The sequence below is a fragment of the Globicephala melas genome, chromosome 10 (assembly GCF_963455315.2).
Source record: "Globicephala melas chromosome 10, mGloMel1.2, whole genome shotgun sequence".
Taxonomy (NCBI): Eukaryota; Metazoa; Chordata; class Mammalia; order Artiodactyla; family Delphinidae; genus Globicephala; species Globicephala melas.
Window position 1 is genome coordinate 100,008,714 of NC_083323.1, and position 20,917 is coordinate 100,029,630.

At 57.7% G+C, this 20,917-nt stretch overlaps 2 protein-coding genes and 1 long non-coding RNA gene across 5 annotated transcripts in view; 2 read left to right on the forward strand and 1 right to left on the reverse strand.

The window, feature by feature from the left end:
* B4GALNT3 (beta-1,4-N-acetyl-galactosaminyltransferase 3) overlaps positions 1-7,384 on the forward strand; it is a 91,901-nt gene extending 84,517 nt beyond the window's left edge. Inside the window, exons 15-20 of the mRNA XM_030834754.2 lie at positions 1,045-1,364; positions 2,065-2,218; positions 2,436-2,508; positions 2,871-3,024; positions 3,596-3,722; positions 5,395-7,384. Coding sequence (XP_030690614.1) covers positions 1,045-1,364; positions 2,065-2,218; positions 2,436-2,508; positions 2,871-3,024; positions 3,596-3,722; positions 5,395-5,503 — 937 coding nt within the window. The 3' untranslated portion in view covers positions 5,504-7,384. The remainder of the gene's footprint in view (positions 1-1,044; positions 1,365-2,064; positions 2,219-2,435; positions 2,509-2,870; positions 3,025-3,595; positions 3,723-5,394) is intronic.
* Positions 7,385-8,580: 1,196 nt separating this feature from the next.
* On the reverse strand, positions 8,581-10,221 carry NINJ2 (ninjurin 2). Its single transcript, XM_030834759.3, is given in 4 exon segments — positions 8,581-8,868; positions 9,340-9,493; positions 9,495-9,522; positions 10,053-10,221. Coding segments are annotated over 3 exon segments (318 nt in total). The 5' UTR covers positions 10,207-10,221; the 3' UTR covers positions 8,581-8,868; positions 9,340-9,357.
* Positions 10,222-12,778: 2,557 nt separating this feature from the next.
* The window catches only part of LOC115840958 (uncharacterized), a 125,278-nt gene continuing 117,139 nt past the window's right edge, over positions 12,779-20,917 (forward strand). For 2 of the 3 annotated variants that reach the window (XR_009565554.1, XR_009565555.1), the window contains exons 1-3: positions 12,779-13,085; positions 13,668-13,745; positions 17,967-18,018. This is a non-coding gene — a long non-coding RNA (uncharacterized lncRNA). The remainder of the gene's footprint in view (positions 13,086-13,667; positions 13,746-17,966; positions 18,019-20,917) is intronic. The other variant, XR_011377767.1, reaches the window with a different exon arrangement.

Genomic DNA, 20,917 nt, shown 5'->3' on the forward strand with positions numbered 1-20,917 from the left:
CCACCAACATTTTTCTAGTTGAGATAAAAGGCACATACCGGGCTTCCCTGGTGGCGCAGTGGTTGAGAGTCCGCCTGCCAACGCAGGGGACACGGGTTCGTGCCCCGGTCCGGGAAGATCCCACATGCCGCGGAACGGCTGGGCCCGTGAGCCATGGCCGCTGAGCCTGCGCGTCCGGAGCCTGTGCTCCACAACGGGAGAGGCCACAACAGTGAGAGGCCCGCGTACCGCAAAAAAAAAAAAAAAGGCACCTACCATTCAGCCCACCGCTCTGGAGTGTGCGAGTCAGTGGTTTTTAAGTGTATTCAGGATGTTGTGCAGCCACCACCACTACGTGATTCCAGAACATTTTTATCGCTTTTATTTTTTTTTAATTAATTAATTTATTTATTTTTGGCTGCATTGGGTCTTTGTTGCTGCGCGGGCTTTCTCTAGTTGCCGCGAGCGGGGGCTACTCTTTGTTGCGGTGCGCGGGCTTCTCATTGCGGTGGCTTCTCTTGTTGCGGAGCACAGGGTCTAGGCACGCGGGCTTCAGTAGTTGTGGCTCACGGGCTTAATTGCTCCATGGCACGTGGGATCTTCCCGGACCAGGGCTTGAACCCGTGTCCCCTGCATTGGCAGGCGGATTCTCAACAACTGCGCCACCAGGGAAGCCCAATAGGTGCATTTTGTTTTGTTTTGTTTTTGTGGTACGCGGGCCTCTCACTGCTGTGGCCTCTCCCGTTGCGGAGCACAGGCTCCGGACGCGCAGGCTCAGCGGCCATGGCTCACGGGCCTAGCCGCTTCGCGGCGTGTGGGATCTTCCCGGACCGGGGCACGAACCCGTGTCCCCTGCGTCGGCAGGCGGACTCTCAACCACTGCGCCACCAGGGAGGCCCCAATAGGTGCATTTTTAAAGATGGCAGCAGTGCTCACTGGAGCAGGTAAGCATCATGCAAGCATGTTAACCAACAGCAAAGCCGGGCGAAGACCAAGGTCTCCTGACGACTGGCCTTGCTCCCACATGCGGGAAGAGTGACCCAAGCCCCGCACCCTTTCCGCCAGGAGGTACCAGCTGCGGCGCATCGTGAACGTGGAGAAGCGTCAGGACCACCTCCGTGGGGGCCGCTACCTGCTGGAGCTTGAGCTGCTGGAACGAGGCCAGCACCTGGTGCGGCTCTCGGAGTTCGTGTCCACGCGTGGCAGGCAGGGCGTCGATGCCGCTGGTGGGGAAGAGGCCGAGGCCCGGAACCTGCAAGGCCTGGTGTGGAGCCCACATGACCGCCAGAGACATGTCCTGAGTGCCCGGGCCCCGGAGCCCAAGCTGTGCTGGCCCCAGGGCTTCTCCTGGAACCACCACGCCGTGGTCCACTTCGTTGTGCCGGGTGAGCCTCCTGCCACCTGGGCGCTGTCCGCAGAGCAGGGGCCTCACGTGATCACGAGCACCCGGTCTCTGCTCCCCGATGTGATTCCACAAGAACTTGTGGGAGAGGCCACTTCGGGAAACGGGCTCACAGGAGAAAAGTAACTAGTGTGAGGTCATGTGGGCAGTCAGGGCTGCAGCTGGGAAGGACGCTGACCCATAGGCCAGCGGCTCTTCTTACTGACCCAGCATTCAGGGTTGGACGTGAAAATCAGCTTGGGCTGCTGGCCTGGGGCAGTGCGACAGGGAGGGCAGACTGGCTGGTTTTTATAGCAAGAGGGGAGCCTGTCAAGGAGTGTTGCCGTGGGGTCGGACAGAACGTGAAGGATGACCGTAAGATGGACAGCTAGAGGGTTTGAGTGTGAGAGCCCAGGAGGGTTACCAGGATGAGCTGATGACAAGCCCCAGCCCTTCCCGCAGAGCCCTCCCTGGGAGGCTCTGCGGGGGGATGGTGGTGGTGGTGGTGTGGAGGCCCCTGTAACGGTGAGCTCTCCCTCTACCCTCCGTCCCCCGCTGCTCTGCTGACCTTTCCCGTAGCCGCATTACCCTCAGCAAAAGTCTGATGGGACTCCTGAGCACGCAGGAACCGGGAGTGGAGGTGCCCTCCTTTGCGTTACCTCTGCTTCTTTCTCCCCGCCCACCCCGCCTGCCCCACCGGGCAGTAAAGAACCAGGCGCGCTGGGTGCAGCAATTCATCAGAGACATGGAGACCCTGTTCGGTGTCACCGGCGACCCGCACTTCAACATCATCATCACCGACTACAGCAGCGAGGACATGGACGTCGAGATGGCCCTGCGAAGGTCCCGGCTGCGGAGGTGAGGGTGTTCTCGCCAGGGCACAGCCTGAGCCACTTCTTCCTGAAGCCCCGCCAGCTTCCCTGATTCCCAGCCTCTAGCTTTTCCCGGAGGCCGCACCCGCCTGCCCGTAGGCCCATCCCAGGTGCACGCACCACCTCTTCTCTGCCTGCCAGCTTCCACCTAGGACTGCCACAGCCAGGTTCTGAGGCTCAGCCCCTCTCTGCTCTCCCCGCAGCTACCAGTACATGAAGCTAAGTGGGAACTTCGAACGCTCAGCCGGGCTTCAGGCTGGCGTGGACCTGGTGAAGGTAAGCTGCCTGAGAGACGTGACTAAGGCTGCTGAAGAGACGCACAGACGGCCGGCTCCTCGGGGAGGCAGGGACGAGGACACAGGGTCCTCTCTGCTGCGCCGCAGGGCCGGTACCAGGGTGGGAGCGTTCATGCGGGGTCCTCGGAGTCCGTGAAAGGTCAGGGAGGAGTTGAGATTCCCTCTCTGATGGTGAGAACTGCGCCCTGATGCCCAGTACCCTGGAAACCCATCCAACAATTTGTTTCACGCAAGTTTGTCAGTCATTGAAATGGGAAAGAGCCTGAGGATTGCCCTAGAGAGCGGCCTGGCCTCCTCGCCGTGGTCTGTAGGGGCTGCTGACCCTCCCACCTCTGTCCCCAGGACCCGCACAGCATCATCTTCCTCTGTGACCTCCACATCCACTTCCCAGCTGGAATCATCGATACCATCCGGAAGCACTGTGTGGAGGGCAAGATGGCCTTCGCCCCCATGGTCATGAGGCTGCACTGCGGCGCCACTCCCCAGTGGCCTGAGGGTGAGCCTGTCCTGGGCTGGGGAGGGTAGGAAAGGCCTCTCTGTCTTGCTTCTTAACCCAGAGCTGGAAATATTCGTGTCTACAATGGCAGCACCCCTCCCCCACCCTCCCCTTCTGCTCCTCTGCCCGCCCCCCCGCCCCCCCCCCCCCCCCCCCCCCCGCTGGACAGACCGCAGAGAAGTGCCCCAGGGCTGAGCTGAGGCAGCCGCAGCAGCAATGAACATTTCCCGCCTCATCTTCCCCTTCTTTTGTTCATCAGACCTTTATTAAGCACTTACTATGTGCCAGACGGCGTGCTGTGTGAGGATACAAAGATGGGAGGAAGATTCCCCACCCGGAGAGGGGGCGGCGCAAGGCTGTGCCCTCGGGGGCTGCTGCCGTCAGAGCCTCCTGTAGGGCTGTCACCGGCCCTTGGTCCCTCCCTGGTAGGACTGCTGCCTCCCCTGGACCCGGAACCTTAGCTCCGGGGGCTTCCCCCCGCACATAGGCGAGGGGCTCGTGCAGATGAGAGCTTTCAGCCTTCTCTGTCCTCCTGGCCCTGGGTCAGCTCATCTGGGGCGTCTGTCCACAGGCTACTGGGAGGTGAATGGCTTTGGGCTGCTCGGCATCTACAAGTCTGACCTGGACAGGATCGGGGGCATGAACACCAAGGAGTTCCGAGACCGCTGGGGTGGAGAGGACTGGGAGCTGTTGGACAGGTGAGTGGGGAGCGAGGGCACCTGAGAGGCCTGGGGGAGGGGCCCTGGGTGGGGGCAGGGCTAGAGCCCCCCAGGCCCAGCACCGCCTCTTGGGGGTCAGATTCCTTCCCTCGCCGAGACTGGATCTATCGGAGGGGATACTGCCTCTGCCTGTGTCACAGGGCGGGCGTGGTGGGTGCCTGGCAGACTGTCGGGGGGAAGAACACAGGCTCCGAGCTGTGTGGATGCGAGTGGTACTGTTGTCGGCAAGGCTCCCACCTGCCCACTCGGGAAAACACGGCTGGGGAGGAGGCTGAGCTTGTGGCGGTGGATAAGAGACCCGGCAGAGGGTCAGGAAAAGAGCCAGTGTGGACCATTAAAGGGCAACAGGTATCCAGGAGGTTCTGGGTCCCTGGAACCTGGTAGAAGGGAGTTTGGGGGAGGAGGACAGGGTCTGTGGTACGTAAAGAAGAGGCAGGACCAGCCGGCGGCAGGGAGCGGTGGGAAGAAGGGTTGCAGCAGAGAGCAGGCTGGTGGGACCCCAGGGTGAGGGGATTTCAGAGCATGTGGGTGGTAAGGAAGTGGAAGCTTAGTCTGAGATTCCTCCTTCAAGAATTTATTGCCAAGAGAAGGGAAGGGGAGGCGGATGATCCCTTGAGATTTGAGCTTGAGGGGTGGGGGCAAAGGAGGGAGAGGGGAAAAATCCAAGAGAGAAAGGGTGTAATTCCTGGAACAGTGCCCAGAGGAGGTGGACAGGCAAGGTCAGGGGCTCCGGGAGAGAGGGGACCTTGACAGGGAAGATACATTCTTCTTCCTGAGAGACAGGGCACTTCCTCACCCACCAATCACTGGGCGCCTGTACTTGGCAGGTGATTTACATCCATCACCTCCTTTATTCCTCCCCAGACCTCTGTGAGGTAGGTGTGATTGTCTCCGTTCTCCAGATGAGAAAACTGAGCCTTGGGGAGAAGTTAACAACTTGCCCCAAATCTCACAGCTATGACTGTTGGAGGCTTAACAACCTGGTCTGTTTGTTTTTTCCCTAGAGAGCAGGCAGGAGGGAAGGTGACAAAACTAAGGGAATTTAAGGTGCAAAGGAGGGAGGGTGAGGGAGCTTGTATTAGATAACGCAGCTCCCGTAAAGCTCTGTCAGTCAGACCCCAAGGTGGACAGAAGCCTAGGCTGGTGTTACCCCCACCGCTGCGAAGAGGCAGACCTCAACCAGTTCTGGACCTCCCTGCCTCCTCTGAAGCCCGAGGAGAGAGAAACGGCTCCAAATTCCAGTTATTTCCACCTGCTGGAAGCTCAGGCCTCCCAACAGGCCATGTATATGGAAAGGGGGCGGGGAGGGATGGGTGAGGTCTGCTCTGTGGCCTCCACCCTCCACCCCCGACCCCCGCCTCCATCATCACTGGTCCTCGCCTCACCCTCGCCCGTACCCAGCCCATCGCTATCCTTTGTAGAGGGAGAGGCTCTGAAAGATGCCGTGCCTCATAGGTCCGGAGCTGGGCTTCCAGCCCAGGCCCTTTGGCTCTCTTTGCTTGCCCCACCCGCTCCCCTGCCCTGTGGGGAGTAGCCAGAGGGTGACAGGGACAGGGCCTGGCGGAGACGTGGAAGGCAGTCTCCTCGGGGGGCCCCCCTCCCCACCCCCGCCTCTGTGCACCTGTTGCTCATCCCGCCCCTTCCCACCCAGGATCCTCCAAGCAGGCCTGGAAGTGGAGCGTCTCTCCCTCCGGAATTTCTTCCATCACTTCCATTCCAAGCGAGGCATGTGGAACCGCCGCCAGATGAAGACGCCGTAACCCCGGGGGTGGCCCGCTGGACCCACCGCTTCCGGCCCCTGCACCACGGTGGCCTGGCCAGTGCCCACTTGCTGCCGGAGGGAAGGAGGGAGGGGAGCAGGGGCCGCGCTGGGCCCGAGGGGCCTCCGAGCCGACACCCCCTGCGCCGGCAGCCGTCCTCCATGGGAGGAGGCCAAGGCCTCTCCCCACCTCTGGGCCTCCGGGGCCAGAAGATGGGAAAGAGACGGGACAGCTCCTGGAACGGGCAGCGGAACCGGGTTGAGGAAGGAAAGCCCTACCTGGGCGACACCACCCTGACCGGGAGGTGCCTTCCAGCGTCCACCCTGGGCCCCTCAGGGGGCAGTGGCCGTGGACTGGGAAGCTCTCCTATTGGACGTATTTTATTGGGGTTTTTATTTTTTTAACAGAAAACCAAAACTGTACCTGTCCAGATCCAGCATTGACTGTGAGGGGGCAGAGTCGTGCATTTAGGGGGGCCCCCGCATACCTCAGACCCACAGGTGCATCGCTCGGTCCTTGACCAACAGCTGATTGGTAACCGAGGAACTGGCCTCACGTGGAGTCGTTCTCAGCTCTCCCGCAGGCGTGTGGCTCCAGGACACGCGTATCTCTCCCAGGTGGCCACCTGACAGCTGGCCACCAATTAGGGCATTAACCTTACCCTCCAGGTGGCACTAACTCCAGACTGCCATCCTCTTCCCGGTGCCACGGGGGGTTGGGAGCCGGGGAACCGATGGGCAGGGGGCTCCTGGCCCCCTGGTGTTGGGTGAATAGGCCGTGTATCATGGGCAAGGTGGGGAAGGCAGGGACGAGAAGCCCCTTTCTGTCCCAGCGGCCTGTGAGCTGGGCCTTGGGGACCATGTGAAGCAGAGCCGGGAGAGGAGGAGAGGAGGGGTGGGATCCAGCGGGAAGGGATGAGAAGGGAAGTGGGCAGCTTGAGTCCTCACAGCCCAGCTCCCTCTTGCAGAGAGGGCCCCAGGCCGGCCCGGTGGGGAAGACGAGGAGGAAGACACCCGGAACTAGGGAACAGGGACCCGGGGGGAAGGTCTGGGGAGGTGAGGGGATCGCTCTGAACTACTTCCTCACGTGGAAGGGAGCAGGGCCGGAGGATGAAAAGTGAAGCCGTTTCAGGGAACACAGCCCTTGACCTTCGTGGTCTGGGGCACCCTCTCTGTCACCTACGATCACAGACGTATCTTGCACTAATGATCCCAGACGCCTTCATGGCTGGGGATTTTTCTACTACTGCTGCCTCTGCCGCTACTCTGCTTCACCAACGGTCATCGGACACTGCATCTCGAAGCCCAGTGTCTGTGAGGAAGGGCGTAGGGGGAGGTGCAGCAGGGCCCAGGGGGGGTGTCAGCTGGGCCCAGGCTCTGTGCTGTGGCGGAGTCCAAGTCTACTCGGGTCTACTTGGTGGGCCCCGCATTCACCAAGAGCATGAACTTGGCGTATGGGAGAATGGAGCCCCTCGAGAACCTTCTGGAGGTTGAAGAGAATCCCTGCCTCCCTCTTAAGAAATCAGGAAGGACACAGACTTTTCAATTCATAGACTGTGGTTTACGGAGGCCGTATCTGCCCTCAGGCCGTGGCTTTTTATGGTCCCTGCTCAGGCTCCGTGCCTTGGGAAAAGGGCTGTAGGGAGTAGGCGAGAGCTGCAGTTGGCTGGCTGCGGTGCCAGCTTTCTTTCTGGGGCTGCTCGTATCCCTGGGCATCGCCCTGCAAGGTCCGAAGCTACCCAGACAGCCCTCCCGCTTCAGCCCTCCTGACGACGGGAGCCCGCCCAGCCTCCCCTGCCTGACCCGTCGCCCCCTCTGCCCCAGCCAGTGCCTTGTGTTTGATGTTTGTTACCTCCACACCGCCTGCCTTAATGGAGAGGGCCTGGCATGGCCCCTACTCTGTAGGGGAATGTGTAGGGTGGGGGGAGGGAAAGCATTGAATACAGCATCTTCTCAGAAAACAAAACGCTCTTGTGTTTTCCTCTGGCCCATCAGGGTGGGAGAGGGGTGGGCCCAGGGTTCACGTCGCCGTCCTGCAGCTGTCAAGCCTCTGACGGATGTGCCAGCGACCCTCCACCCTTCACCGCCTGGGGGGTGGGGTCAACCCTCCCTGGGCTGTGGTTTACTTGAAGGGGCGTACCTGGTTCCTGTCTGAGGAGCATTTTCTGAGCGCTAGATTCATGGAGGTTGGTGGTTTCAGTTGAGAAAGGATGGTGGACACAGGATGGCTGGGTAAACAGTGGAGAGAAACTGAGGTGTGGCTTATTCTAAAAGAGCAGATAGGGACTTCCTGGGTGGTCCAGTGGTTAAGAATCCACCTTGCAACGCAGGGGACGCGGGTTCGATCCCTGGTCGGGGAACTAAGATCCCACATGCCACGGGGCAACTAAGCCCACGTGCTGCAACTAGTCAGCCCACGGGCTCTGGAGCCCGCGTGCCACAACTAGAGAGCAGCCCGCGCGCCGCAATGAAGATGCTGCGTGCCGCAGCTAAGACCCGACGCAGCCAAATAAATAAATAAAATGTTAAAATAAATAAATAAAAATAAAAAGAGCAGACAATCTAAAAGTCATTTCTGTTTGAGCTGGGGATGCCCTGTTGCTGCTTTACAGGTACAAAGGTACTGTCCTAGTCATATTTGGTCTAGGCAGAGATCAAAATTAGTTTGTATTCCTTAAACTCATGCCCAAGAGAAGATGCTGCTATGAAAGCTGGGGCAGCCTGTAGTAGGTTCTCAAAAAGCACCATGCGTACACACACCAATCCAGAAATGACTCGTCTGCCACTGACGCAGCAGATGGTAATTAGCCCAAGGCACTAGGCCGGGAAATTTGACTCAGCAGGACCCAGAGGAGAGGGAATGACTTAAAAGCCTCTTCTCCCTCCGGGCTAGGGCTTGCTCCTTTGAGCCGTTTCTAGGACACGGAGAGAGCAGCCCGGGTGCTCCAGCCTCCCCAACTGAAGACGTAAAAACTGACTCACAGTGGATTTGCAGAAACCTTTATGAAGAGAAATCATTCCATCCCACAGAAAGGGAAAACAGGCCTGGAGCAGAGCGGAGGAATGGGGTGGGGTCAGAACCAAAGTCCTTAAGCTGGGCAGGCCCAGCCTTTGGTATGCATGCCTGAGGTACAGGAGATGCTGCCAGGAGGAAGGTGGGTGGTACCCCAGTCCGAGCTCAGGACACCAGGCCGAGATGAGTTCACTTAAGCTGATAAAAGGGCCCATCTTTGTTCCAGGGCCGAGGGTAGGAAGCAAGGGTATCTACGTTGCCCTTCCAGGAGCTCTCCCAGGGGCTGTGGACTGTGCCCATCAGCCTGGCAGATCAGCGGGGGAGAGAGCAGGAAGCAGTGGCCGGCCCAGAACCTGTAGGGAAGCAGAGAGATGGTGAGGAGGGCAGGTCAGACCAATGCCTCAGGCTTAAGTGTCCCACGATTGCCCTGGCAGGCTTCTCAGGACGCAGGTACGGGTTCAGATCTGAATCTGAAGCGGGGCCTGAGGCTCTGCACTGCCGGCCAGTTCCCAGTGGTTTTGTTGACGCTGCTGGCCCGTGGACCACGATTGGAGCTGTAGGGGCTGCTGGACGGTGCCAAAGAGAAAACCCACATCTCCCTCTTCCCCCCACTAACCACAGCCTCCACCCAGCCCAGGCTGGAGAGAAGCCCAGCCTAAGAAGAGAGAGCACAAGGGGACCTTGGGGAGTCCCAAGCCAAGCTCTTCTCCAAGAGCCCGTCCCTGCCCCAGGTCTTCCCCTTTTGCTTGGCAAGGCTCTCTCTCTCCCAGCCCAAAGCCCCAGAGGTGAGAAGCGCCACCTGGGGACCTCCCATCCTCCCTCACCTGCCTTCTAGGCTGTGTTCAGAGAGGGGTCCTTGAGGTCCTGGCAGCCAGGAACCCAGTCTTATGTGCCCCGAAGGCCTTGATGAAGACGTTGATGACGACGGTGATGGAGACCAAGGTGGCGGCTGCATTGTTGAGCTGGTTTAGTCGCCAGCTTTTCTACCTCGTTGAGGTTCAGTCGAGCTGTGGAGAAGGGGGAGTGGCAGGTAAGTGTCTGCGGGGGGGCGGTGGCCACAGCGTGGAGCTTCCCCCACCACAGCTGCTAGAGTCCAGAGACAGTCTGGTCCCTCAGAGATCAAGGGAGGTGGCAGCCATTGTGCTGAGCTGCTTTCTCCCCAACTGACCAGTGTGGGCTATCCATGTGGTACTCAATAGAGCCGGGATTTGCAAAGTTATACTGGGTCTTCTAAGGGTAGGGATGCACGCTCGCACAAGAGGCTCAAAGGAATGCTGCTATGAGTTAGTGAGCACAGTCATTCAGCAGGTATTATGGAGTGGCCACTAGATGGGATACCAGGAGGTGGGACAGGGTGCCTGCCTGCACTGTGTGGTTGTTACTTGGGCATTTGAAGGTGCACAGGGCTAACAGCAGCTTATGGCTGAGAAGGTGGCCTGTGCAAATGCAGGATGTGACAGGGAGGCACTTAGGCTTTTCTTCCCACCGGGGGGGCACCCCCCCACCCCGAGGCCAACTCTAGGCCTGGGCTCCTCACCAATGACCATAAGGAGGATTCCAATGACCACCTGCAGAAGCAGAGAGATGCTGATGAGGGTGACGAGGGTGGTGTAGTGATGAGAGGACGGCCCCTGCTCCAGCACCACTTTCAGCTGCGTGGCGTTAGACACAAAGAGTGCCACGTCCAGCATGCTCTCTGCCACGCTCTTCTCGGTGGCATAGTGGTTCAGGTTGATGGGTGGGCTCCTCCTGGGGCTGGCGTTCCCAGGCTGTAGGGGACAAAACACAGGCTTACCTGGGAGGCTCCGGAAGGAAAGTGGTTGAGAGGCTGGGAAGAGGAGTGGAGTTTTAAAGGTCTCCCCTCACCAGGTGGGAAACGAGGGCAGGTAACCCCCTTCTCGGTGCTGTGGTCTGAGAGAATAAAGAGGTGGGCTAGAAAACCCTTATGTGCGTTTGAACTTGGAAATGATGCTGTGTTGTAATTTCTATTTCATGGAGGGTCACTCTGCCTCACACCTTCACACATCGAAAGGGAGGAGCCTGGGCTGCTTGTAAACAAGCAGTCCTCATTTTATTCGCCATCTTACCTGGGCCAGGCCTGGCCTTGGGCGGCTCTTTTCCCAAGAGGAAAGCGTCTCAGCTCGGAGGCCTGGCTGGAGAAGGAAAAGGCACCTCTTCTTCCAGAACGATGCGGCCCCGAGGTGGGGTGCAGAGCTTCACAAATGGAACAGGAGCTGCCTGTGGGTCCCACCCGGCCCTCGCGGGGAGCTCTGGAGCCGCAGCCCTGCTCGGGCACACGTCTGTGTGCCCACACGCACGCACACAGCAAAACATACTGGCCAAAGGCTCTTCGTTTGTTTTTGTATTACTTTTCGGTGAGAAGTTATTGAAGCATAATTTACATTTGATTTGATTTTGAAATATTAAAACGAAGCTCTTCTTCTTGAGAAGTCACTCACTCTAAAAGAGAGAGTCACGATGCAGTGCCTGTGGTGTGGGCCTCTGCGCTGGACCAAGAAATTCAGACTGGATGGTGTAGGCAACCCTGCCGTCACTCAAGAGAACCTGGGTAGGTTTTAGGGAGATTCATTTAGTATATGGCGCCTGGGATGCAGCGGCTCATGAGGGCCCAGAGACAGGGAGACCCGTTGAATGGTTATGGTCTTGATTTAGGGTCAGGCTGTCAAGGAAATGAAGGAGAATGGGGGTGAGAAAGGAGAGGAAGGGAGGTCTCGGAGATGCTACAGCCTGGATGGGATGTCTGTTGAGCGGGCGGGTGCGCGGGTGGTTGGATGGGGCAGGTCTCAGAGAGCTCTGGTTGCCCCTTTTGGATTCTGGGCTTGTCTGGAGCTGGCTGGCCTGGTTGGTTAGGGCCAGGGATCCCAAGGCCAATACCCGACGAAGCCCACACTGTCCCTGTCGGCCCTGAGGCTACAGCCTGTGGTCCTAGCTTACCTGGTAAATCTTTGTTCTGGGTATAAAATGCCCTCACAAGGAGAATGAGTCCACGGGGCAGCCCCCGGCTCTCTCCACGACGCAGAGGCCTCTGCCGGGCACAGCTCTGAGCTGGGGCTTCTTTGCCGCTGTTCCGCCCCCCACCTCCAGTTTGCCCATAGTGACGAGCTTTGCACTTTCTCCTCCTTCCCAACCCGGCTCTAAGTCCAAGACCTGATAAACTGTGAAATTACTAAGAAAGCTTCAGGGAGAGACCCCCTTCTCTGAAAAGTTGCATAGGAACAGTGGGCGAAACCATCAATCCCAACCTCTAGGGGTGTTTCGTTGTTTTGTTTTGTTTTTGAGCATCCAGCAGAGAGGGAGTGGAGGCAGGGGTAGCAGAGGTGGGTATCACGGGCACGGGTCTTCCAGAGCCTCAGCAACGACGGCTGTTCCTAGGTTTTAACAGACCTGATGGGCGTTGGTTGTTAAGTGATCTCAGGGCCATCGCTTCACAGAGGATGTGGGTTCCCAGGAGCACAGGAGGGGACAGGCCTCATCCTCTCCTCTTTAATTTAGGGCCTGCTTTTATTTTGATTTGCGCCAGTTCAGGCTGCTTTATAACTGAGAGTGGTGGCAGGAAGCTCTCAGGGGCCCCTGTAAGTCCCCCAGGGCACCGTTCTCCCGTGTCCGCGTGGTGGCGCTCAGGGCCCGGAGGAGCAACTTTGGTACCAGCAGCGCGGCGTTGGGGGGTGGAGTGGCGAGGGATCCTCGGACAGGACAGGACTGGTGTGAAACCTGGACCCCGTGGAGGCCCGGGACGGGAGCCTGTTCACAGGTCTGCACAGGCCGGCCTAAAACCCACCAAGCGTGTCAAATGAGGGTGCAAATGATCCAGTCCTGATATTGGGGCCTGCGTGGGTGGGTCACCCTGCAGGGTGGGGACTTGGTTAGAAGACAGATGGCTGGGAGAAACTGGGAGACGCTGCCTAGAAAGGGGTCGCCCCGTGGCAGTATCTTTAAAAAGCAGGAAAAGGGTTTTCTTAATCCCCCTGAGCCACTTCAGGTGCAGCCCTGACCTGAGGCAGAGGGATGATTGAAATGACCTGAGGGCCCTCCCTTATGGCCTGAGGATTCGATTGGATGAACCCCTGAATCCTGCAGGACGCCCCACTTTCTGCCGACAGCCCGGAGCCCAGGAGCGACCCCAGGAGGAGTGGGAGTGGGGGCGGGGGGAGGCCGCCGGGCGCGCTTCTGCCTCGGGCGCTGGCCCTTTAAGGTCGGCGTCCCGGGAACAAAGGCCCGGCCTGAGAACCGGCCTGAGTCACTTCAGTTCCTCCGCCCGCGCCCTCCCCACCCGGCCCCTTCCCACCCGGGACTACCGGCGGCTCCGCGGGGTCCGCCCCTTGCGCCCGGGGGTCTGCGGAGCGCGCGGGCCTCCCCAGACCCCTGTCGTCGTCTGACTCCTCCGGGCGTGGGCCGGGGGCTGGCGGCCGGGACCCCCGGCTCTGGGCCTCCCAGTTTGGGCCTCAGTTTCCACATCCACAAACCGGGGAGATCCCTTTTTGGAGGCCGAGTGAGCGGGCTCCTCCCCAAAGCAAAGAGAACTCCGAGCCTCGTACTCTTCCCGTCTGAAGTGCGTCTTGCCGTGACCCCTGACCCTCTGTGTCTACGTCTCAGGCCCCCACCCCCGCCCTGCACTGTTCCTCCAGGAGAGCGGGGCGCCAAGCCTGAGACGAGCCCCTGCTGGAGATGCGCGCGCCCCTCAACCTGCCCACCCGCGGCAGCTGAGCGCCTAGGCAGGGCCCTGCTGATAGGAAGTCCGGGCTCCGGGGTTCTGGGCGGCAAGAGCACCTGGGTTTGGAGATGGGGTGGGATGACACCACAGACCCCTCCCCGGGTCCCCCGAGTCGCCCCCCGCCTGGCCCTGCCCCAGCACAGCCGTTTCCCTCCCTTTTCCTCGCCCTGCCCTCCGTCCTGCTCAGACTTCCCTGTTCCCGGGCTCTGGCTTGCTTGCCAAGTCCCAGCTCCCAAGGCTGGTGTGGATTCCATCCCTTGAAGTCATGGATTGCTCCATTGTTCTGCCAGACAATTATTTATCCCTTAATCCTTGCTGGCCTATATTTTTGTTTCTTGACAAAACTTGAGTTGGATGGGAAAGGAATGCCTCTTTTAAGAGAAAAGTAAACACAATTTTATATTGTTTATTGACCCTAAGGTCCGTGGGAACACCAGCTCCAACAGATCATTCTGCCCTTTCTTGGAAACAAGATTCCAGGGATGTTCTTCCAAAGGGGTAAGTAACTGTCCTACCAAAAAGCCATGGGATCCACTGCTCAGAGTGTTTAGGACCTGGAGCCCGAGGCAGGAGTGAGGGCGCTGTGGTTGGAAGGCCCAGGGGTGGGGATCTGCCGCAGCCCAGAGGGAACGACAGAAGTCACGGCAGGTACAAATCCTACTCCTGCAACCAGCTGGCTGTGTGCCTGTTCCCACCACCAGGTTCCCTTTCTTATCTTCGAGATGAGGGAGGTGGGATAAATGATTTCTTGGCTCCCTTCCAGCCCAGAGCGATCTAGGAGCGGGGAAGCCCCCTCCTCTGCCTGTAGTCTCAGGGGCCGAGGACATGGCTTCCGAGAGGCAGAGGCCATGAGTCACTTGCCCTCGGCAGCTCCAGGGCAGGGGTGACCCTCCAGTGAGTCATTCCTGTCAGCCCTGAGAAAAGCCATATGGCAGCTTCCCCGTGTATCAGCTCAGACTCAGGGCATTAGACAAAATAGGCCCAGAGGAGCCGTGGACTGTCAGGCCCTCTGTCAAAATGCCCGACTCCCCAGAAAAACCACCTGAAAGGAGACAGTGAAGAGCCGGCCTTTGGAGGGCTGGTTTCACAAACGGGAAGGGCAGATCCCAGCCCAGGAAGAGTGAGCGATTGGTTCAGATACATGGATTTGAGGGACCTACTGTGCCGATTTGCCTGAGATCCCTGATTCTCTGTCAGGATTAAGTGTGAAAGGGTGCCCGGGTCTGTCATGCTGCAGACACACACGGGCCCCAGAACACTGGGAACGACGGCAGTTCCCAGTTACAGATTACAGACCTTGTGCCTGACACACAGCTAAACACGGGACGTAAGTCATCTTATCCAGTCCCCACACAGCCCCGTGAAGTTGGTGAGGGCATCCTTATCGTAGCTGGAAAAACAGAGCCTCAGAGAGCCTAAGTAACTTGTCCCACAGCACAGTTTTTATCCCTGTTCTCTATATGCCAGAGCCTCTAATTTTAACCCCTACTCTATGACCTCCCAGAAGTTGAAGATAGACTCCCTGCCTTCAAGGAGTTTAGGCTCTAAAGATAGACTTATGTGGCCTCAGATGAAAGAAGACCAAATGGACACTTGTCAGAGGAGGTATAACACCCCTCCTGGGGTGGCACTTATGTTGGGCTTTCCTGAATCTACAGGGGGGCTGTGTCCTGAGCCCCTGCCCCACTGCGGCAGAAAGGGCCCTACACCCATAGTCAAAAGACTTGAGTTCAAACTGGTAAGAGGTGACCCGGGCAGCTGGAAGAATAGGGTTGACAGAGAAGCTTTCATCCGGACATTTTGAATTTTGACTCATGTAAATGTTTGAACTATCTAAAAATAAATAGTAAATACATAAATAAATAAAACAGAAACGAATATGCACCCCAAAAGGCCAGTGGTTCCTATAAAGCAGAATTTATAACTTCAGCTCACCTAGGCCTTAGCTTCTCCATGTGTGAAATGGGAATAATATGCCCTGTTTAGCCCAAAGTGCGGTTAAAAAGATCAGCGAGGTGATGTGGGTGAATGTGCTGTGAAAGCTGTGAAGCCTTAGAACGAGGATGAGGTGAGAGAGAAAACTCTCCTACGCAGGACCACACTCCCACCTGTGGGCCTAGAGGCATTTAAGTACTAGGTGCTGACTCAGCCCCACCCAGCCCACATTCCGAAGGTTTGTCTTCTCAGCAGCACCCCTGGTCTTTGAAACCCTTCTCTACCCATCCGGGAACCTGTCTCTTCACCTGTCGCCTGGGGGACGCTCCCCTTCAAGCTGCTGCAGGCCCATCTCCCAGGGAGGGAAGTTCTCAGACAAGCCCACCTACACTGGGTCCCCACGGTCCCTGCTGTGCAGACCCCCCGAGCTGGCTTTCACCTGCGTCTCCAGCTGGTGTCCTGCTCCTCTGCCCTCCCTGGAGGGGCTGAGGGCTCACCCTCCTTACGGGGCCGTACCGCCTGACTCACTGTTCCCTGAAGCCCCAGCCTTCCACCTGCTCCTGCCCCCTCCAGGACTAAAGGCCTTTCTTCCCCATGCCCCCTGGGAGGCCGGCCCTCCCTTCTAGACCCTGGGCTGTGTTCGGAGCCCTCCAGGTGGCCCCTCCAGCCACCTGCTTTCCTGTGGGGAATCCATCTTCCGTATTCCTGGGTCTCCACGGTGCCAGGCTCAGTGATTTGCCCACATTGAATGTCCAGTAAACGAGCACAGCATTGAATTTTTTATATGAAAGAGTTACTTCAAAGAGTTTTTTTGAAAAAGACCAAACAATGGATCTCTGAGGGTGGGATTTCAGGCCCAAGGACTGCTGGGTGAGGAGCGTGCTGTTTGGACAGTGAATCTGTGCCCCTGGTCCAGGGAGAGCCCTTTTTCCCCGGGTATCCTGCCTCGGAACCAGTGACTCAGGCCGGCTGCTGTCACTGGTCTTCAGGCCAAAGCCTGCCAAGGCCCGGACCCCTGAGGCACTCAGCCTGCAGCGTTCCCATGCCAAGAGCAATGGGTCTCGCCCTTAAATGTCAACAGGCTCTGATCCACCGCGGATGGGGTGTCTGCGTGTTGTTCCCGTCATAACACCAAACTGGCCCAGAAATCTCCTCTGAGCCCTGGGCGCAGTCTTGCGAGGCGCCAGCCCTGCCCCAGGAGCACACGGTTGCGTGGGCCCTGGGGCAGCCCGGCCTGGCCAGGGGCCCCAGGGATTTTGATCCCCCTGTGAGTCCAGAGGTGACAGGCTTTCTCTCTGACAAAAGGGGGCCGTGGACACGCGGGAGCAGAGTGGGCAGGCAGGGTCGGGAAGGCGCGGAGCCTGTGATAGGAACCCCGTGGGGCTTCTTCCTTTTTCTTAGGTTACCTTGTCAGCCATCTGGGTCAGGGTCCAAAGTTAATTGTGGATTTGCCACATAGAAACTTCCATAGAATTGGAAAACGAGTTCTTTCCGAATTAGCACATTGCTCTGGGGCTTCCAGATCCATCCGGCACTTTGCTCTGGGCTTTGGGGTTCTCAGCAGCGTCCCGCAAGCCCGCCTGACCCATCTCTGCTCATGGTAATCCTACCCATCCTTCAGGGGCCAACAAACTGAGCTAAATACTGAGAATGCTATATGCCAGGCATGACCCCATGAAGTTGGGTTTTTTGTTTGTTTGGGGTTTTTTTTGGCCACACTGAGAAACTTGCAGGATCTTAGTTCCCCGACCAGGAATTGAACCCAGGCCCTCAGCAGTGAAAGCCCAGAGTCCTAACCGCTGGACCGCCAGGGAATTCCTGTGAAGTGGATATTAAGAGTCCCATTTTACAAGCAAAGACATTGAGGCTCAAAGAGATTAACTGCCCAAAGTCACCAGACACTGCGGGATGGTCCCAGCTCCCAAATCCTACACCTGAGTTCTCCCTTCTCTAGACCAGTGGTTCTCAAAGTATGGTCCCTAAAGCAGCAACTGCAGCATCACCTGGGAACTTGTTGGAAATGCAGATTCTCAGATTCTACCCTAGACCTGCTGAATCAGAAACTCGGGGTGGTACCCAGCCCTCTGTGTTTTAACAAGCCTTCAGGGGAGTCTGATGCACCTCAAGTGTGAGGGCCATTGGTCTACATTGCACTGCCACACTGAGCTCGTCACCAACGCCTCACATGCTTACCATCTTCTAAGCTCCGTGCTAGACACTTCCATCGGCTGTCACTGAGTTCTTTTAACAACACCTGTTTTACAGATGAGAAGGTCAAGGCTTAGAACAGTTCAGTACTTTTGCCTGGGATCACCCAGCTGTTGAAAGTAGAGTTGGGATTTGAACCCAGGCAGGTTCTGGAGCCTGTGTTTTTTTTTTTTTTTCTGGCCGTGCCACACAGTATATAGGATCTTAGTTCCCCAACCAGGGATCAAACCCGAACCCTCCGCAGTGGAAGCACAGTCTTAACCACTGGACCACCAGGGAAGTTCCAAAGAGCCTGTGTCCTTAACCACTACAGTCTTTAGTCCCTGGAAGCGTAGGTCCTGAAACCCCTCAGAGGTGGACCCTGAAGGATGCAGAGGGCATCTCTCCAGACCTCCCCACTGAATGGCGAATAAAACCAATTTATTCGTTTGGCCCCAGCCGCACATGCCAGCAGCTCCCGTCCCCAGTGCCGGGTCATGCCCACCGCGTGCCTTTTTATAGGTCCTGACACGTTTATCCTTAGACCCTCTTCGTGTCTTCACTCAAACATTTACTGAGCCTTCCTTGGTTTTGTAGAACCTTAGATTTTGCGGCGGAACCTGTGTCCAGATAGGAAGCCTACACATGGGTAAGTGAAAACGACTCGGAACAATTCATCGTAAAGCAAAATACCAACATTCCACGCGACGGTGCGTGTGAGTTTTGTACGTTCCCACGAGAGGATGTGTTTGCAAAAGGCGAGCGTTACTTCCTTGGAACCTCGGGCAATTAGAATGAGAAGCAGTGAGCATTGTGCCGACAGTCCCTGGCTTCAGTCCAGGGGAGCACACCTCATCGGGAGATCACATCTGTCACGGAGATGGGAAAAGGGAAGGTGGTGAATTTCCCACCCCACCCAGCCGTGCGCAGACCTGCCAACATCCTATGTGTTCTCCGCTCCTAGCATGTGCTGGGCAGCGAGGATACCACGATCGCTGCCTTCCCGACACCCCTGTTCGCCTAATCCCCTAAAAGGACAAGGATTAGTAGAGCATCAAGTGCATAAAGGGGGAAGCATAAGGGAGATAAAAAGACCTTTTCAGTCCCACCCCAGTAGATAAGCTTTACGGAAACAAGGACTTTATCCGTCTTGCTCATGGCTGTATCCCAGAGCCCGGCACCCAGCCTGACGAGCCAACGATGGCTCTGGCACCCCTGTATTCATTCACCAGGGGCTGAGGAGGGAGGACCACTGTGAGCTGTGCTCCCTGGCTGGACCTCTTACATGGAGCCCTCTGTGGGTGCAGGAAAGGGCCTGTCTTCCATAGGCGCGTCCACTCCTGACACGGCCCTCCGTGCCGCATCACAGCCTCAGCGCGTGTGCATGTGTGTGTGCATGTGTGTCCACTGTCCCTGGGGTCGGCACTGCCAGGGGCCGGGCATAGACAGGCAGGCAGAGAGGATGGGGTATGCAGTTGTTCTCACCGGAAGAAGCCCAGCTGCAGCTCCGGGCGGGGGGGATCAAGATGGTGAGGCGTCCCCAGGGCACTGGGTCCCAGATAGCAAAGCCAGGTGCAAACAGCCCTCAGGGTCGGCCAGCCCTGAGTCAGATGCCCTCTCGGCCCAGAGCCTGCCTGCCAGGATTGCTGCCGCCCCCGCCGCAGCCCCAGGAGTCAGCCGCTCTCCCGCCAGGCCCAGCAGACCCCTCTTCCCGCCCCAACTCCTGCACCCTGAGAGGCAGCTCTGGTGTCGTGGGCCAGGGTCTGGGGGAGATGAAGGTCAGCAGACGGGTGGCCCTGGGCTGGGAGCCGGCTGCCATTTCTTTCCCTGGTGACCTCGGGCAGCTCCCACAACCCCACTGCTTCCCAGCCTCCTCTTTGGCAAAACGAGAGGATGCCGGCCCCTCCTTCACTGTGAGGGGCTAGCGTGTGGTGGAAGGGCTGAGCCGCTGCCAGGCTGCCAGACCGTGAAAGCCCCAGGCCCGTTCTCAGCCAGGCCCCACGGCATCCTCTGGAATGATCCAGCCGTGATGCTGACGCTGCTGGGCAGCCCGAGCTCCAGAATGCTTCCAAAGGTACAGCCTCTCTTTCCATAGCTGCGTTTATCCAGCCCTTACCAGGTTCCAGGCCTTCTTCTAAGTGTGTTTATGCACTATCTCATTTGCTTCTCATAGACCTTAAGAGGGGAAATGCAGGTTCAGAGAGATTAAGCAACTTGCCTGAGGTCACACAGCTAGAGACAGGGGAGTCAAGATTTGAACCTGGGTCTGTCTGAGGCCAGAGCTCTCGCTCTTGACCACTATTGTTCTTTAAGCCTCTGGTCAGCTCTCGTTCTTTTGCCACCTTCGTGGAAGGCCAGGGCCCTGAGGAAATCTTTCCTCTAGTGCCTAACTCAGTATTTGGCTAGAAGTGTGAGCTCAGAAGGAGGGAGGGAGGGGGGAGGGAAAGAAGGAAGGGAGGCGGCCAGTCCTGCCCTTAGCCACCAGCCTGGACTCAGGCTGGAAGCCCCTTTCCACTGCCCAGCGTGTTGCCCAGGCAGCGAGGCAGTTGCTGGGTCACTGCTGTGCCCTCACTTTTTCTAAAAATACAAACAGACAAGCCCTCCAAGGCCACCAACAGATATCCAGTTGCTCTCTAGGGTCACTGCTGTGTGGCCCGATCCTGCCACCTGACACCTGCTCCCTCTGGGCCCCTGCCTGGCAGCTGACCCCGTATCCCTGTGACTGTTTACTGCCAGGCAAAGTCCAGATTTGCAGAGGTGGGAACTCTGAGCCACCGGGCCTGGCCCGGCCCCGCCCGTGCTGAGCTGGGGGACACCCAGGCAGTTTCGGGGTGTTTTCCCTGAAGCCCAGTCCGAGCAAACCCTTCTTGGCTGGGGCTCCGTTCCCATGGCCATCAGCCCCTCCGGCCCCTGTGGAGTCTGAGTAGCAGCCGGGTTCAGGGATACAGACACCAGCATCAGAGTCAGGCCCCAGCACTACCCCTAGCAGCTGTATGACCTGCGACCTCTGTTAGCCTCCTGTAAACCTGGGAATAGTAAGATTACAAAGCAGTGACAGTGTTATCCTGTTTTGAAAGGTATATATTACGTACGGAGATAAATCTCATGAGATATGGACTAAAATGTTAACAGTGTCATCTCTAGGCCCTAGGATTTGAGGTGTCCTTGTTCTCTGGGCTTTAACTGCATTTCCTAATTTTTCCTCCAGGAATATACTCAGTGAAAGAAAAAATGTTAGAACAACAACCCACAGTTGGTATTTGGAGTATTCATCTTGACTTGCAAGACAGTTTGAGGAGAAAGTTAATGAAAGCGGGTTTTAAACTTTAAAGGGCTTTGCGAGTGTCGGGGGTTCTTAATACCATTTCCTGCAGGGCATTTTGGCACTGGAACCCCAGGGGTGGGTAGGGAATAGTCCTTCCACCTCCGTACCAGGCAACCCTGGCCTCTCCTTCCTTCCTCACCAGGTCGGAAGGGGAGAGAATGATGGTCCACGTGATGCCTTGGCTAAGGACAGGCACGGCCATGTGGTGCAGTGCCCCAGCCTG